This window comes from Erinaceus europaeus, chromosome 10 (assembly GCF_950295315.1).
Source record: "Erinaceus europaeus chromosome 10, mEriEur2.1, whole genome shotgun sequence".
Lineage (NCBI taxonomy): Eukaryota > Metazoa > Chordata > Mammalia > Eulipotyphla > Erinaceidae > Erinaceus > Erinaceus europaeus.
Window position 1 is genome coordinate 101,624,977 of NC_080171.1, and position 15,851 is coordinate 101,640,827.

At 50.4% G+C, this 15,851-nt stretch overlaps 1 protein-coding gene and 1 long non-coding RNA gene across 2 annotated transcripts in view; one reads left to right on the forward strand and one right to left on the reverse strand.

Annotated features, from left to right (window-relative positions):
* The window catches only part of LOC132540925 (uncharacterized), a 578,575-nt gene that overhangs the window by 66,527 nt on the left and 496,197 nt on the right, over positions 1 to 15,851 (reverse strand). The gene's annotated exons all lie outside the window — the stretch shown is intronic.
* Positions 1 to 15,851, forward strand: part of PTPA (protein phosphatase 2 phosphatase activator) — a 45,448-nt gene that overhangs the window by 25,009 nt on the left and 4,588 nt on the right. Inside the window, exons 4-9 of the mRNA XM_007527032.3 lie at positions 3 to 128; positions 3,466 to 3,583; positions 8,590 to 8,689; positions 9,651 to 9,775; positions 10,913 to 11,013; positions 15,327 to 15,434. Of these exons, the coding sequence (XP_007527094.2) occupies positions 3 to 128; positions 3,466 to 3,583; positions 8,590 to 8,689; positions 9,651 to 9,775; positions 10,913 to 11,013; positions 15,327 to 15,434 (678 nt within the window). The remainder of the gene's footprint in view (positions 1 to 2; positions 129 to 3,465; positions 3,584 to 8,589; positions 8,690 to 9,650; positions 9,776 to 10,912; positions 11,014 to 15,326; positions 15,435 to 15,851) is intronic.

Below are 15,851 nucleotides of genomic sequence, written 5' to 3' on the forward strand. Positions count from 1 at the left end.
AGGCCATCGAGAAACTGATCAACCTTCTCAACACACTGGACAGGTGGATTGACGAGACTCCTCCAGTGGATCAGCCCTCTCGATTTGGGAACAAGGCCTATAGGACCTGGTATGCAAAACTCGATGAGGTGAGAGGCTCCCATGGGACAGGATTGGGGGCCAGGCTGGGGGAAGCTTTCTGGCTCATCAGAAGTCTGGGGGAGGGGTCCAGGTGGTAGTGCAGTGGGTTAAGCACACATGGCGCAAAGCGCAAGAACCAGCATAAGGATCCCGGTTCGAGCCCCCGGCTCCCCACCTGCAGGGGAGTCGCTTCACAAGTGGTGAAGCAGGTCTGCAGGTGTCTGTCTTTCTCTCCCCCTCTCTGTCTTCCCCTCCTCTCTCCATTTCTCGCTGTCCTATCCAACAACGACGACATCAATAACTATAACAATCTTCTAGCGTTTGCCCTTCTTCCGTAGCCAGTCAACAGCGTCAGGTTGAGCCTGATGTAAAGTTTCGAGACCTCCTTTGAATCTGGAGAGGTGGCAGTCGTTGACTGTGTGGGTCATAGTCTGTCTGTAGCCGCAGGGGCAGTTCGGGTCGTCTCTGGCTCCCCAGCGATGGAACATAGCGGCGCACTGGCCATGGCCTGTTCGATAGTGATTGAGGAGGGCCCAGTCATAACGTGCTAGGTCAAAGCCAGGTTGACGCTTGCAGGGGTCTGTGATAAAAAAACAAGGGCAACAAAAGGGAAAATAAATAAATATTTTTTTAAAAGTCTGGGGGAGTTGAGTAAAATGGCAATTCCATTTACTAGACGTCCACTCGTGCTTGCCCTCCACACAAGTGTCTTCTGGGACTCACCACTGTGGAGGCATTGTCTCTACCCAAAACGATTTGCTTGGTCATTTGATCAGCAACAAATGCAAAGGTCCTGTGTCTGTCTGCAGGGGACCAGCAAAATAAACCAGTATTTCCACCACAGAGTACCATGCAGCTATTAAGAAGGCAAAGGAGCACACTAGAGGACTTGGGCAGGAACTCTGTGATGATTGTTGGGCTAAAAAGGAATCTGGGGTATAATGCCCATGGCATGCTGCCTTCTGGTAAAAAAAAAAAAGGGGGGGGGATGTCTGTGTTGCTTAATTGTAGAAGGATCTTTGGAAGGAAATATAAGACTGTGACATCTTTTTTTTTTTTTTGGTCACCCGAGTTATCACTGAGGCGCAGTGCCTGTATGACTCCACCACTCCTGGCGCCCATTTACTTTTCTTTTCTCTGCATAGACAGTGGAGGCAGAATCGGAGGGGGAGAGGGGAAGGAAAGACATGTAGCATTGCTCCACTGCTGAGTAAACTTCAGCTCAGCAGCCCCTCCCATGTTGTGACAAGGTCCTTGTGCAGAGTATTGTGTGCACGGTGGGAGGTGAGCCACCTGCTGCCCTCTAGAGTATCTCAGCTGTGAATCTTTTTTTTTTTTTTTCAGGGTGGAAAGAAGTGGGTAGAGAGAGAGAGACTTCTCTATGCATAGCCCTCTTGTAACATATTTCTCAAAACAAAATGAAAGTTATGCTATTCACAGCAAAGGAAAAAAGTTACAATGGAGGGTCTGAGGCCCCATCATTAGGAAAGCAGAGTCTGCAGGTCTGGGTGGGGCCTTGGGACTTCAGATTTGTGCCTGAAGATTCTCATCCCAGGTGTCTGTAGAGTGAGCTGAGTGACACTCAGGTCCTGATGTCCCCAACTGATGTTTCCACTCGAGTAGAGAGATGCTGTAAGCTGCTTGCAAGCAGCGTAGGGTAGCCTCCAAATCCTAAGGTAGAAGATAGTCTTGTTCTTTTAGAGAATTTTATTGACTTATCCTTAAACAAACAGCAGAGCTGTACAACTTAATAAAGCTTAACATGTGCCTTCACCCTTATGCCTGCTACTCACACCAGATTCTGAAACATCCCAGCAGGCCCCTGTGTCCCTTTCTATTTGTTATTTCCCAGATTCTTCTGATTTTATTTATGTATTTATTTTACCAGAGCTCTGCTCAACTTTGGCTTATGGTGGTGTAGGGGATTGAACCTGGGACTTAGGAGCCTCAGGCATGAGAGTCTCTTTGCATAGCCATTATGCTATCTACCCCCACCCTCTCCTGATTTCTTTTCTTTTCTCTTCCTTTCTTTTCTTTATTGCCACTAGGGCTCGGTGCTGGCACTACAAATAAACCACTCCTGGTGGTGATTTTTTTTTTTTCTTGCTTTCTTTCTTTTTTCTTTCTATTTTATTTGACAGGATAGAGAGAAATTGAGAGGCTTGGGGAGATAGAGAAGGAAAGAAAAAGAGAGACACCTGCAGACCAGCTTCACCACTTTTGATGCTTCCCTGCTGCAGGTAGGGAGCAGGGGCACAAAGCTGGGTGATACATGCCCATGGTGATACATGTGCTTAATGGCTATGTCACCGCCTGCCCCCTTCTTCTGGCTTCTTTTCTTTAGATTGATTTTACTTGTTTTTGGATTTCATATAGCTGTGTGACTTATTCTGTTAAACATAATGTCTGTGAGAGGAAAAAGAAAAAAGGAAAATGTCTGAAATCCATTTTGTGCAGAGCAGTGAAGCTTTTTCTTTGCTGTGTAACATTCCATCTCTGAACATACCACAGTTTATCAACTCCACTGTTGATGGACATTTTAGTTGTGGGTTGTTTCCACATTTTGACTACTATTGATATAAAGAATGCTATTGGGAGGCTAGGGAGATAGCATAGTGGTTATGCAGGAGATAGTTATGCCTGTGATTCCAAGGTCCCAGGCACCCTGGTACCACCACAGATCAGACTTGAGCAGTGCTCTGTTTAAAATAATTAAATACTGTTGTGAACATTATTATTTTCTTTTTTGATATTTATTTGTTTATTGAATAGAGAAAGAAATTGAGAAATGAGGATGATGGCGAGAGGAGAGAGAGAGAGAGAGAGAGACGTGCAGCCCTGCTTCGCCACTCATGAAGCTTTCCCCCTGCAGATGGGGCCTGGGGGCTTGAATTTGTGCACTGAATTGTGTGCATGCTGACAGGTGCACCGCCACCTGGCCCCTTGTGAACACTCTTCTGTCCATCTTTTGGTGAACCTGTGACACACTGTGGCACCCTGAAAGTGTGAAGAAAGATGACCCCTGGGGCATGAGCATGCTGTTGAGTTACCAGATGGGGGAGTGCCGTGCCTGTTTTTCAGAGCCCTCCCACCTTACCCACAGAGCGGTATCCCTCAGAGTTAGTGTCAGTAGACAGGACGCCACCGCAGGGTAGTCTCTGTTGCCTATATGAATGCCGCCCCTCGTCTTCCTTTGACTGCCAGTCAGAACAAAGATCCAGACCAGCCTGGCCTGGCAGCTGGGCCCCAGCCAGGCGCTTCCCTGAGTGCCACCGCCCCCCTCCCCCCCCCCCCCCCAGCACGCTGTCTAACCTGCTGCTCTACTTTGTGTCTCTTTGTTATCAGGAAGCAGAGAACTTGGTGGCCACAGTGGTCCCTACCAGGCAGGCAGCGGCTGTGCCGGAGGTAGCTGTTTATCTGAAGGAGTCGGTGGGGAACTCCACGCGCATCGACTATGGCACAGGTACTCCCACTCCTGGCACTTACTTGGCATCACTGCAGCCTTTCATTGCACAGCTTCCTCTGCTCTGGATTGTTTAGGATCCTCTGAGCAAGCAGCCTGTGGGGGCCAGCAGAGTGCAGGAAAGCCTGGTATTGTGCCTGCAGTTTTGGCTTGGCCCACCAGGGGGAGCTGTTGCCACATGTGCGGGGTCTGCTGGGGCTGGCTGGCAGCTGTTCTTTGAGCAGACATTTTCCTGAGCTCACCATATCACCAAAATAATGATTTATTGAGCACTTACTGTAGCTCAAGGCCACCGCTTACAGAAGTTTTTAGAAATGAAAGAGCTGGGTGGCTTCTGACAGCATTGTGGTGCCATCTTCCCCTCTTTTCAGCTACACTCAGCTGCTGGCTCTCTGGGAGATGAGTGTGCACGGCCAGGCAGGGGAGTAGAGCGGAGTTCTGTCTCTTCTTTTGTTCTGAAGCAGATACAGACCCTCCCTTTGCCTGGGCCTAGGGAGCCTCAAGAGGATCCCAGGCCACAGAGGCATGGACCCTCCCCCCCAAACACACACACTTTAGTTGAGGGAAGATCTTGTCAGTCTGCTCCCCTGATCAAGTGTCTCTCCCACTCCTCAGTGAGTGACAGGCTGAAAGGCGGAGAGAGGAGAGACACTATAGCACCGCTGCACTGCTTGTGAAGGAAGGCTCTTTACATGGTACTTTACATGGGGCTTGAACCTGGGCCATAGCTCATGGTACAGTAGATGCTTATTGGGTGAGCCATCTCCTGCCCCAAGCATTTTATTTTAAAAATTTATTTCATAAGAGAGAGGCCACAGGGAGTTGGGCGGTAGCACAGTGGGTTAAGCTTATGTGGCGCAAAGCACAAGGACCAGCGTAAGGATCCCGGTTCGAGCCCCCTGGTTCTCTATCTGCTGGGGAGTCGCTTCACAAGCTGTGAAGCAGGTCTGCAGGTTTCTGTCTTTCTCTCCCCATCTCTGTCTCTCCCCCCTTTCCATTTCTCTCTGTCCTATGCAACAATGATGACATCAATAACAACAATAGTAGTCCGGGAGGTGGCAGTGGATAAGGCTTTGGACTCACAAGCATGAGGTCCCGAGTTCAAGCCCTGGCAGCACATGTACCAGAGTGATAATCTGGTTCTTTTTCTCTCTCTTGTCATTGCTCATGAATAAATAAATAAAAATCTTAAAAAAAATAACAACAATAATAACTATAACAGTAAAACAACAAGGGCAACAAAAGGGAATAAATAAATATTAAAAAAGAAAAAGACTGCTTTAAAAACAAAAAAAAAAAGGAGTCGGGCGGTAGCGCAGTGGGTTGAGCACATGTGGCGCAAAGCGCAAAGACCCCCTAAGGATACTGGTTTGAGCCCCTGGCTCCCCACCTGCAGGGGAGTCGCTTCACAAGCGGTGAAGCAGGTTTGCAGGTGTCTGTCTTTCTCTCCCCCTCTCTGTCTTCCCCATCTCTCTCCATTTCTCTCTGTCCTATCCAACAATGAGGACATCAATAACAACAACAATAATAACTAGAACAATAATGAAAAACAAGGGCAACAAAAGGGAAAATAAATAAATATAAAAAAGAGAGAGAGAGAGGCCACAATACTACTCTGGGTTATGTGGTGCCAGGAATTGAAACCTCATGCAAATCCTACGGCTCACCCGCCCACTCAGCCCTGGCTTAGCACGAGTTTTGAGATTTTGGAGGGAAGTTGAGCAACATCCTGGAGGGGAGAATGGCCAGGATGGCAGGAGGTGGGCTTTTCTTTCTCTTGGGTGTGGAAGAGCCTGTGAGAGGGACTGACTGGTCATGAGCCACATGTGGCCACAGGGGACAGTAACTGCTTCTGGGCTTACAGGTCCTAGGGGAGCTTTACAGAAGCACATAGCAGCTCACTGAGATGCCTTCGTATCCCACTCCAAAGTATGGTTTTCTTGAAACCATCATTATTATTATTATTAGTGATTTTAATAATGTTTTATAAGTTTATAAGATCCACACCACACTTACCACCAAAGTTCTGGGACCACTCCCCAGTGATAACAGCCATAGTCCTCATGAAGTCTTAGAGACAGCTTAGTCACTTTTCTTTTTCTTTTGCAAGTTTGTTTTTAAATTCTCTATATTATACTTGAGTGAAACCATCTAGTAGTTATCTTTCACTTTCCTGAGCATAATCACCTCCTGTATTTTTTTTTTGTTGTTGTTGTAGTTATTATTGATGTTGTTGTTGTTGGACAGGACAGAGAGAAATGGAGAGAGGAGGGGAAGACGGGGGAAGAAAGATAGACACCTGCAGACTTGCTTCGCCTCCTGTGAAGTGACTCCCCACAGGTGGGGAGCGGGGGGAGGGGGGCTCAAACCGGGATCCTTATGCTGGTCCTTGCGCTTTGTGCCACTTGCGCTTAACCTGCTGCGCTACCACCTGACTCCCAGTTACCTTCTGTCTTATCCATTTTGTCCCAAAAAGCTCAATATCATCTTTTTTTAAATTGCAGAGTAGTATTCCATCAAATACATGTCCTATAACTTCCTTATCCATTTGCTTGTTGATGAGTATTTAGGTTTTTTTTTAAAACATTAATTAATTAACTTTGCCTACATACTTGGAGGAGTACAGCTCACTTTCACAACCACTGTTGGGACACAGTCTCATGATTCTCCCTTGTGGCAGGAATAGACTGCATGGCCTATCAGTTCTCATCCAGGTTAATTCCACCCTGGTGAGTCCTTTTGAACAATCTGAGACCCAGAGGTCAGGGATTAAGAGATAAGAGCTTTTCACCTCTGCCATGGTTTTTTGTGCTCCTCTGCATAGCCACCAAAATGGTATCAGAGACTAGTAAGCATGCTTTCTTTGGAACCGGGACTCTCCCGACCCTACTTTCTTCACACTGGACACACACACACACACACACACACACACACACACACACACACACACACACACACACACCCCTCTCCCTCTGGCTCTGTAGTTTCTCCAGAGATCTCAGCTGTAGTTTGATGAGATTGGTGGGTTCTTTTGTTGGCTTTCTAGTTTTCTCAGAGAGCTAATAAGTGTCTGTTGCTACTCCTTGGCCACACTCTGGAAGGCCCATTGGCATTAACCATTGTATTCAGTTGAAAATCCAATCAATGGTTATTGTGGTGTCAGCCATTCCCACTAGACATAATGGGGAAGGGAAAGGGTATCGTCTGATGCTCCCATGTGACCATGCATTCCCTGAATGGCAACCATCATTGGCATCAATGCTGTTAGGAGAAATTCTGAGTCCTTCAGGCCTGTCTCATTTGCAGCCTCATCTCAGTACACTGTCTCCTTTGCCCTCTGATTTTACCACTAGGGCCTTCTTAGTAGCTTCAAATATCTCACATTTCTTCTTGCCTCAGGACCTTTGCCCATGCTGTTTCTTTCATATATATATTCTTTTATTTATTTATTCACAGGTTTTATTGTTGTAGTTACTATTATTGTTGTTGTTGTTGGATAGTACAGAGAGAAATGGAGAGAGGAGGGGAAGACAGAGAGGGGGAGAGAAAGATAGATACCTGCAGACCTGCTTCACTGCTTGTGAAGCGACTCCCCTGCAGGTGGGGAGCTCAAACCGAGATCCTTATGCCAGTCCTTGCGCTTTGCGCCATGTGTGCTTAACCCACTGCGCTACCACCCAACTCCCATATATTCTTTTTTTTTTTAAAGTTATCTATTTATTTATTTATTTATTTATTTATTTATTCCCTTTTGTTGCCCTTGTTGTTTTATTGATGTAGTTATTACTGTTGTTGGATAGGACAGAGAGAAATGGAGAGAGGAGGGGAAGACAGAGAGGGGGAGAGAAAGACAGACACCTGTAGACCTGCTTCAGTTCTTGGGAAGCGACTCCCCTGCAGGTGGGAAGCTGGGGGCTCGACCCCTTCCATGGGTCCTTGCGCTTTGCGCCACATGCATTTAACCCGCTGTGCTACTGCCCGACTCCCTATATATCCTTTTTTTTTTTTTTTTTGCCTCCAGGGTTATTGCTGGGGCTAGGTGCCTCCTGCCCCATGAATTCACTGCTCCTGGAGACTATTTTTTTCCCCTTTGGTTACCCTTGTTGTAGCCTTGTTGTGGTTATTATTGTTGTTGTTGATGTCTTTCGTTGTTGTATAGATAGGACAGAAATCAAGAGAGGCGGGGAAGACAGAGGGTGAAAGAAAGAGAGACACCTGCAGACCTGCTTCCCCTTCTGTGAAGCGACTCTCCTGCAGGTGGGGAGCTGGGGGCTCGAACCGGGATCCTTAAGCTGGTTCTTGCGCTTTGCACCACCTGCACTTAACCTCCTGCAGTACCGCCCGACCCCCCATATATTCTTTTTTTAAAACGTACTTTTATTTATTCCTGAGAAAGACAGGAAGAGAAAAAGAACCAGACATCATTCTGGTACATGTGCTGCCGGGGATTGAACTCAGGTCTTCGTGCTTAAGAGTCAGTGTTTTATCCACTGCGCCACCTCCTGGACCACCATGCTACTTCTTCTGACTAGAACACTCTTCTCAGTACCTTATACCCTGTGCTTTGCTAACTCTTACTTACCTTTCCTATTTCAGTTCAGTATTATTTCCTGGGGAAAAAAGCCTTCTGTATATCCCTCTCTGATAGCCTCTCTGATTACCTGTTACCCTGAGCTGCTTCTGCAGAGCAAGAATCCCAGAAGCAATTGTATATGTAATATCCATTACCCTAACAGAACAGAAACTATTCAACAAGGACGGGCTTGTTCGCCATTTTCTCCCCAAGGTCTTCCAAAGGGGCTGATAGCCCTAGAGTAGGAGCACTGGTGAGTTACACCTAGTTTTCAAAAGGGCCTAGGGTTTTCTGGATGGGAAGAGGCCCCCTTATTTTCATGTTGGGGCCTTCCTCCTCAGAGGGTCACATATGTGTGAGTTGGACTGTACCAATAAAAACAACTCCATCTTTCCTCTGAGAGACCAACTTCAGCCTGTCCCCAACTCCCTAGGACATGAAGCAGCCTTTGCCGCTTTCCTTTGCTGTCTCTGCAAGATCGGGGTACTCCGGGTGGATGACCAAATCGCTATTGTCTTCAAGGTGTTCAATCGGTGAGCCAGAGGGCAGGGGGGCTGTGGGAGGTGGTGTGAGGGGGCAGGCTGGAGGGGCCTTCAGCTCTTTTACCCCATTTAAAATATTTTTAATTTATTTTAATTAGACACACATGCACACCAGAGTACTACTCAGCTCTGGTTTATGGTGGCACTAGGGATTGAACCTGGTACCTCAAAACCTCAGGCCTGAAAGTCTCTTGTACAACCATTATGCTGTCTCCCCAGCTCCTTTCATTCCATGTTAATTAAGCTCTGGCTCTGGCACTGGTGTCCAAGTCCCTTCTGACAGATCCAGATTAGATTCAAGTACAAGCAAGTGAAAGACCTATCATAGCATGATAGTGCATGTTTTCATGGCATCCAAACATGAAGCTATATTCTCAGTGTTCCACATACAGCTCATCTCATTCTCACAATAGTGCCAGAGGTAGTAGCTTCCAGCCCCATCTTATAGCTGAGGGAACTGAGGCACAGAGGGGCCACACAGTCTGTGGGACCCAGCCAGGCAGGCTCTGACCTGTGCTCCTCTGCCTGGTGGCACAGTTCTGGCAGCATCTGGTCTGGGGCCCACTCTGATAATTGAGAGCCCACGGGTGATTCTGATGCAGCCTCTGACACTGGAGGTTGGAGCCAAAACCACCTGCTGTCAGCCTCCCCACGGGCAAGCAGAAGTGAGAGATGCTGCCCAGGGTCTCATGTTGTCCCGAGTTGAGCCACTAAAACCCTCTTTCACCAATGGTGGTTTGCCTTTTTTTTTTTTGGACCAAAAGAGGTCCGAGTATGGGAGAGAAAAACTAAACTCTTATTTTGAGAGCACCAGCTGATGCATAGCTTGTGCATATGGCTTAATTGGAATAGTATGAGGTGGTTTTGTTCTGGCCTCCCTGGGCCCCTGGTGATGGAAGGGAGGAGAAAGACTTGACTTCTTGCTGCCTCCCTACGCTCTGCTTTGCTGCAGGTACCTTGAGGTCATGCGGAAACTCCAGAAAACCTACAGAATGGAGCCGGCCGGCAGCCAGGGTGTATGGGGCCTGGATGACTTCCAGTTTCTGCCCTTCATCTGGGGTAGCTCTCAGCTAATAGGTACTGAGGGGGCTTGCGTGCCCCACCCCTAGGTGCGTTCTGCACCCCTCCCCACTGCCCCATCTCCTTTCTCCCCTCCTCTGTCCTTCTTCTGCTCCAGGCAGACAGTGACAGCTTGTAAAGCAAGCATTAGGCTGGCTATTGACGGGGGCTGTTTGCTGTCGACCTTCTGCTGCGAGCCAGCGTGGCAGGCTGGGGGAGGCGGAGGCAGAGTGCCTCGGAGATAATGGAAAGTGACATGGGCTGGAGCAAGGGCGGTCGCCTGGTGCATAATGGACTGGTGTGAAATGTGCCCCAGCTTCTGGCAGCAGCTGTGGGGTTTTATGTTGAAAATGAGGAGCTCTTTTGACTCGGTGACCAACGTCATCCACCGTCATTATTGAGCTGTGTGCAAGGGGGCCCACCGGGGAGCTGCCACCAAGTGCTGAGCACTGGGCCACCTCCTGCGGCTCCTTCCTGGCGGCTCCCCCACTTGTCAACTGCTTTACAGGCTTGGGCTCACTGGGGGCACCCAGTGGATGAGGTTGGGTGATGACGTCAACGAAGTTGACAAATGACACTTTGTTGAGTCTTTGTAGGCCCTATTCCAAGTGCCTCAGGTAGACTCTCTCCCTAATCTTCTATTTAAAAAAATCATTTATTTACCTTATAAGTAAGAGAACAAGAGTGCGCAGAGTAATTCTAAGTTAATGATAGTGCTGGGGACTGAACCGGGGGCACCATGCTTGCAAGTTCTGTACTCTGCCTGTGCTCAGTACCCTGGTCAGGGCCACTGCCAGTGTACGGCCAGCCACCATCAACCAGCACCGTGGGCAGCATGTTGGGTACTCCTGTGTCAGTTGGCAGGAGCGTTTTTAGACTCAGAATTCTTAGCCCCACTGCACAGAGGACAAAACCACAGTCCTTGATATGAAGTCACCCAGCCAGAAAGTAGCAGAGCTGGGTCACATGACAAAGTGTGCACGCGCACACACACACACACACACACACACACACACACACACACACACACACACACCTACCTTCTGCCAGGCCAAGTGTCAGGAGGCACACAGCCAGGTCTGGGGTCCTGAATGGGAGTGGGCCATGGTGGTATGAGTGCCTGGTTCTGAACTCCCAGCTCTCTGCTGTCCCCAGACCACCCGTATCTGGAGCCCAGGCACTTTGTGGATGAGAAGGCTGTGAATGAGAACCACAAGGACTACATGTTCCTGGAGTGCATCCTGTTTATCACTGAGGTAAGGCCCCTGCGGTACCCAGGCTGAGATGAACTGAGGCTGACTGCTGCCTGAAGATGGAAGCACTGGCCTCAGAGAAATGGGGTATGGAAGAGGCCTCACAAACTCGCTTTGAAGAGTTAAACCAGCTTCTGACCCTCCAGGAACCTTCAGCCCCCGCCCCCCGCAGCACTGGTATAGGGTGTCTGCTGAACTCCATGGCACTAAGACTCAGTCACTAGACTTGATGAACAACAGTGCAGCAAGTTTGAAAGGAGCAGGGAACACACGGGCAGGGCCAGCATCACCTCGATGCTAGTGTGGATGTTTAGGGTAAAACCACTGTAGTACTGGAGAGAGCCCCTGGAAATGACAGCAGGGTATGCTGTTGTTGGAGGTGTGGAACCAGCAGACCTGGGCCACCCGGAGCATATCTAACTGGGCCTGGAATCTCACAACCTTGGACTCTACTCCCTGAAGGTTGCTTGGGGATCTTGTTAAAATGCATATTCTTGGGCCATCCCAGCATCTGTGAAAATTGGGGAGCTTGGGTTCTCAGGGCTTGTTTTGGGAGGTGTTAAGACCTTTCACCCTACTCTCCCAAACTTCCAAAAGGGTGCCCTGGTGTTGCTGTCTGGAAGACGGGGTCTTGTCTGAGTCTCTTTCTGAAGCTTAAATTCCTGTTTGCCAGTGTCAGTATTGACCCCTACCCATGAGTCTGTTCTCTTGGGGGAGTATTTGGAGCCCCCTGCAGAGGGGGAGAAGCCTGGCTAAGCAGTTGTAGCTCAGGCTCCTCCTGGTCAGCATTCGACTCAGGCCTCCACCGAACTCCAGAGGCCAGAGGGGAATGACAAGTTTTTTCCAAGTCAGCAATGGAGCTGGGACTGATGGTTGGGCGGCCACTGCTTCATTCTGAGATCTGCTGCCTTCAGCAGTGTAACTAGCCCAAGGTCAGAAGGACTCAGGGCAGCCTGCCTCACTGCCTTGCAGGCTGGTCACGTGCTCTCTCCCAAGTGGTATGCAAGGGTCTGTAGTGCCCTGGGGAGACCCTGAGAAGCAGAGTGAGGAGAAAGAGTACACAGGCTGGGCCCGGCTGTCACTTCCCTTACTTGGGGGGTGGGTGGGTTAGTTTAAAAGGCTAAGCTGTTATAGCTCCCCCTGGTGGCTGGCCAAGCCCCTAGGTCTCTGCCAGTTGCAGTAACAAGGTGGAAGGCACAGCTTACCCTCAGGGAACAGAGGAGTTGATTCCTAAAAAAAAAAAAAAAAAAAAAACTTGCCACTTTTGTTTGTTTGGTAAGTGATGTTGGTATAAAGCCCCAAACGTGTTTCCAAAGTTTGAGACCAAATCTTCTGTTAGAGGGAATTCTACTGTGACCACTTGGTGGCACTAAAGGCACATTGAACTTGGAGATGGTCTTGGTAACATTTAATTGGGGAAGAGGAAAGGATAGGATGGAGGGTGGCAGGCCTGAGAGTTGGGGGTATCCTGCATCCTCTGGCAAGGTACCATTCTCACTACCATTCTCACTATGGCATGGTAGGAATCCCTGGACTGGCACCCTACACTCAGCTGGCATGGTTGCTGATTACAGCCGGAGGTGCCAGTACTCCAGATTTCTGGGTTTCACCTGTCCCCCACTCCTTCCTTCTCATGGGTTTTTGTCTAGTTGGTAAATGAGTGACACCCCCCCCCCCAAGACTTGGAGCCCTTTGTGGAGTTCCCATGTGCTTTGGTCTAGAAGGTACATAGAGACTGTGCCTTAAACAACTGAGAGATTAAAATAAGTTGGGAATGGGACCAGGCTATCCCTGGACCTGTCCTGGGGCCCTGGTGTATCTGTGGAGGGGCCCTGCCAGGCTTGCAGGGCTTCTGCTACCTTGGGAAATGCAGCCCTGGCGCCTTTAAGAGCCCTGGGCAGGCAGGAAAAGAATTTCAGTTTCAATCTGGCTTCTAAATTTGGAGTTTTGGGAAGGGAGGGATCAGATTTCAGCTGGAAGGGAAGGAGCTGACAGGAAGGCGCTGTGCAGAGCCTCCCCCACCCCCGCCCCATCCCCCCCCTCAGTTACTGACAGAGGAACCATTTACAAAAGGCCGATTCTCTTGGGAGTGGAGAGGCAGGAACGCAGCGTCTGTGAGTAATTTCCTGCTCAATATGGCTGCTCTGACTCACACGATTCCCCTGGGGTCACTGCGGGACTGCAGCTTGCTTGCTCGTTCTCGTTCTTTCTCTTCTCCCTTTGTGGCTAGAACGAGCTAGCTTTTTTTTTTTTTTTTTTGTCTTCTGACTCCCGATTTCTTTCCCCCTCCCTCGTTTGTTTTCCCGTTGCAAAGTCGTTTTCTGCAGGATTGAGCAGACCTTGGGCCAGTGAGGCCTGGTTGAGGGGGTGGGGTCTTCCCTTTAGAGAAAGATCTCTCTGGCCTCTCGGGGGTGCAGGAAGGAGGGCCTCACGCCGGCTTTTCAGCACATGCCCTGCTGGTGGCGAGGCTGCCAGGAAGCAGAGCCCACGTTCGCCCAGCGCCCATCTGTGCCCATGGCCCCGGAGCCGGGCAGGCTTCTGGCGCCGCTGCCATGGGGAGGATGCCGAAGTGTCTCCTGGGTGGTTTGTTCTCGGGGCCTTATCTCGAGTGAGACAGGGCACGCAGCTCAGTTGTCCTGGCCTTTGCCGGAAGCGCCCGTGCTAGCACGGAGCCTGGGCTGTCCCGGGGGCAGAGCACATTGGGGAGGGGCGGGGCGAGCGGGGTGGGGGCGGAGCCTGCGGCAGTGGGGTCGCTGGAACCTGGCTCCCTGGGAAGGCTGTGCCGCCGGGGTGGGACTCCAGCTGCTCTCCTGCGTTAGACGACAGAGTGGAGAAAGGGACAGACCCAGGGAAACTGCAGGGACAGGGTCAGCTTTCCCCTCTGGCAGTGTGGGCTGTGACCTCACGGCTGGAGGAAGGAGCCTGGAGGCCTTGCTGCTACATCTGGGGAGTGAGACAGGCTTTGGGGAGACTTGGGCCAGGGAGGAAGCCAAGAGGGGTGCAATGGCAGCATTTTCCTTTTTAAAACTTAAATGTTACAGTTGAGTGAGAGTTGCCTGCAGGAATGGGCCCCCAGACCACTCATGCCTGATGGGTAGGGGGCTTCCGTGCCCGTGGGCACTGCTTCCTGTGATGCTCAATATAGAGGGAGATTTGGGCCTGCCCTTTCTCCCTGGAACAGCCAGCTCCTTGACCCCACCTCCTTACACAGCCTCTTCTGGAATCTTCCACCCACTCAGGGTTCAACTCCGCTTCCTTGCCAGCTCAGCTCTGCTTTTCAGAGGGGACTGTAGAACGTTTGTGAATGAATGCAGACAGGCTGGGCTACGGCTGGCTGAGGTGCGTGCGGTGCACAGGCTGCCCTGTCTTGCTGCTGTGGTTTCTGATGTCATGGCAACTTGACCAGGCTTGCTGCAGAACTTCTCTTCCTTCCTGGAAGGCCAGGCTCTCAGCAAGGAGAGGGACAGAATAGAGCTGTCCTTACTCATACCTGTGGTTGCCACCCGCTCCAGCTAGATCAGGCCGGCCGGCAGTCTAACCAGACCCTTCTCCCAAGTCTGCTAGGCAGCCCTGGCCCAAGCCTGGCAACTCTCTCTCACCCTTCCTAGCCTACCTTGCTGAAGGCAGTTAGATGAACTCCTAGGCAGGCCTTCCACCCAACCCACCCCTCAGCTCTGCCTGTGGCAGGTGGGGACCAAGTGCTCAGGGGCAGGGTCACCTTTTGTGGGAGTTTGGGCCAAGGGGAATGGGCTGCTGCAGTTACTCGGCGTGATTAACAGCAGGCTCCCAAGCTGGCCACAAACAAGCTTGCTAGCTCCAGGGAGCTGGTGGGAGCGGCTGCTAGGTTTTAGCACGTGGTAGGGATCAGGCCCCCTTGGGGGCTTTTTGCTCTCACCTGTTTTCCTGACTCAGAGTTGAAGAGTCTTCTGAAGGACTCTAGGTGACCCTGGGACCCTGAAGGCCTGGGTATCGAGGGTGGGACTGCCCCCTCTAGCATCTGTGGCTTTTGCACTGGGAGAACCAGGCCACTGGGCTCCAGACTTGGGCTGCACCCTCCTCTCCTCCTGGTGAGTGAGGAAAGAGGAGGCTGTCTCTGGGTCTGACTCTGGTGTTTCCAGTGGGTCTGGCAAGCCAGAGCACCCCATCTCTGACACTCACGTGACACTTATATGTGTACACTTATGCAAATGTTTGTGTTGTGTGCCTGTGCATGTGCACGCGCACGCGTGTTTGCCTGTGTGCCCTTTTTCTGCAGGGAGAGGTTTTGAGGGCCCAGGCATTCGCACTCCAACTTGAGTACATGGACTCTTTTCCAGATGAAGACGGGCCCCTTTGCTGAGCACTCCAACCAGCTGTGGAACATAAGTGCTGTCCCCTCCTGGTCTAAAGTGAACCAGGGTCTCATCCGCATGTATAAGGCTGAGGTGAGTGGGAGCTTGCTACTGGTGCCCATGGTCCAGGGGCTGCTGTTTCCCCAGATCCACCCTGTTGTTTTGCTCTGGATCTTCGACCCAGGCAGAGCCTTGTTTGACATTTGGTCAGAGTCCCTTTAAAGCTTTGTCTCTGAGTGGGGGAGACAGCATAATGGTTATGCAAAGAGAGCCTCATGCGTGAGGCTCCAAAGTCCTAGGTTCAGTCCCCAACCCCACCAGAAGCCTGAGCTCTGAGCAGTGCTCTGGTAAATGAGCAAACCAACTCTTGTTTCCTGGGGGTGGGGGGTGGGGCAGACACAAAAAACACAGACATGCTTGGGAGAGGCATCATCCAAACCCTTGCATCTTAAACCTTGCTGGATCTGATTGCTGGGCAGGTGGAACTTCTCACTCAGATGAGTTCCAGGT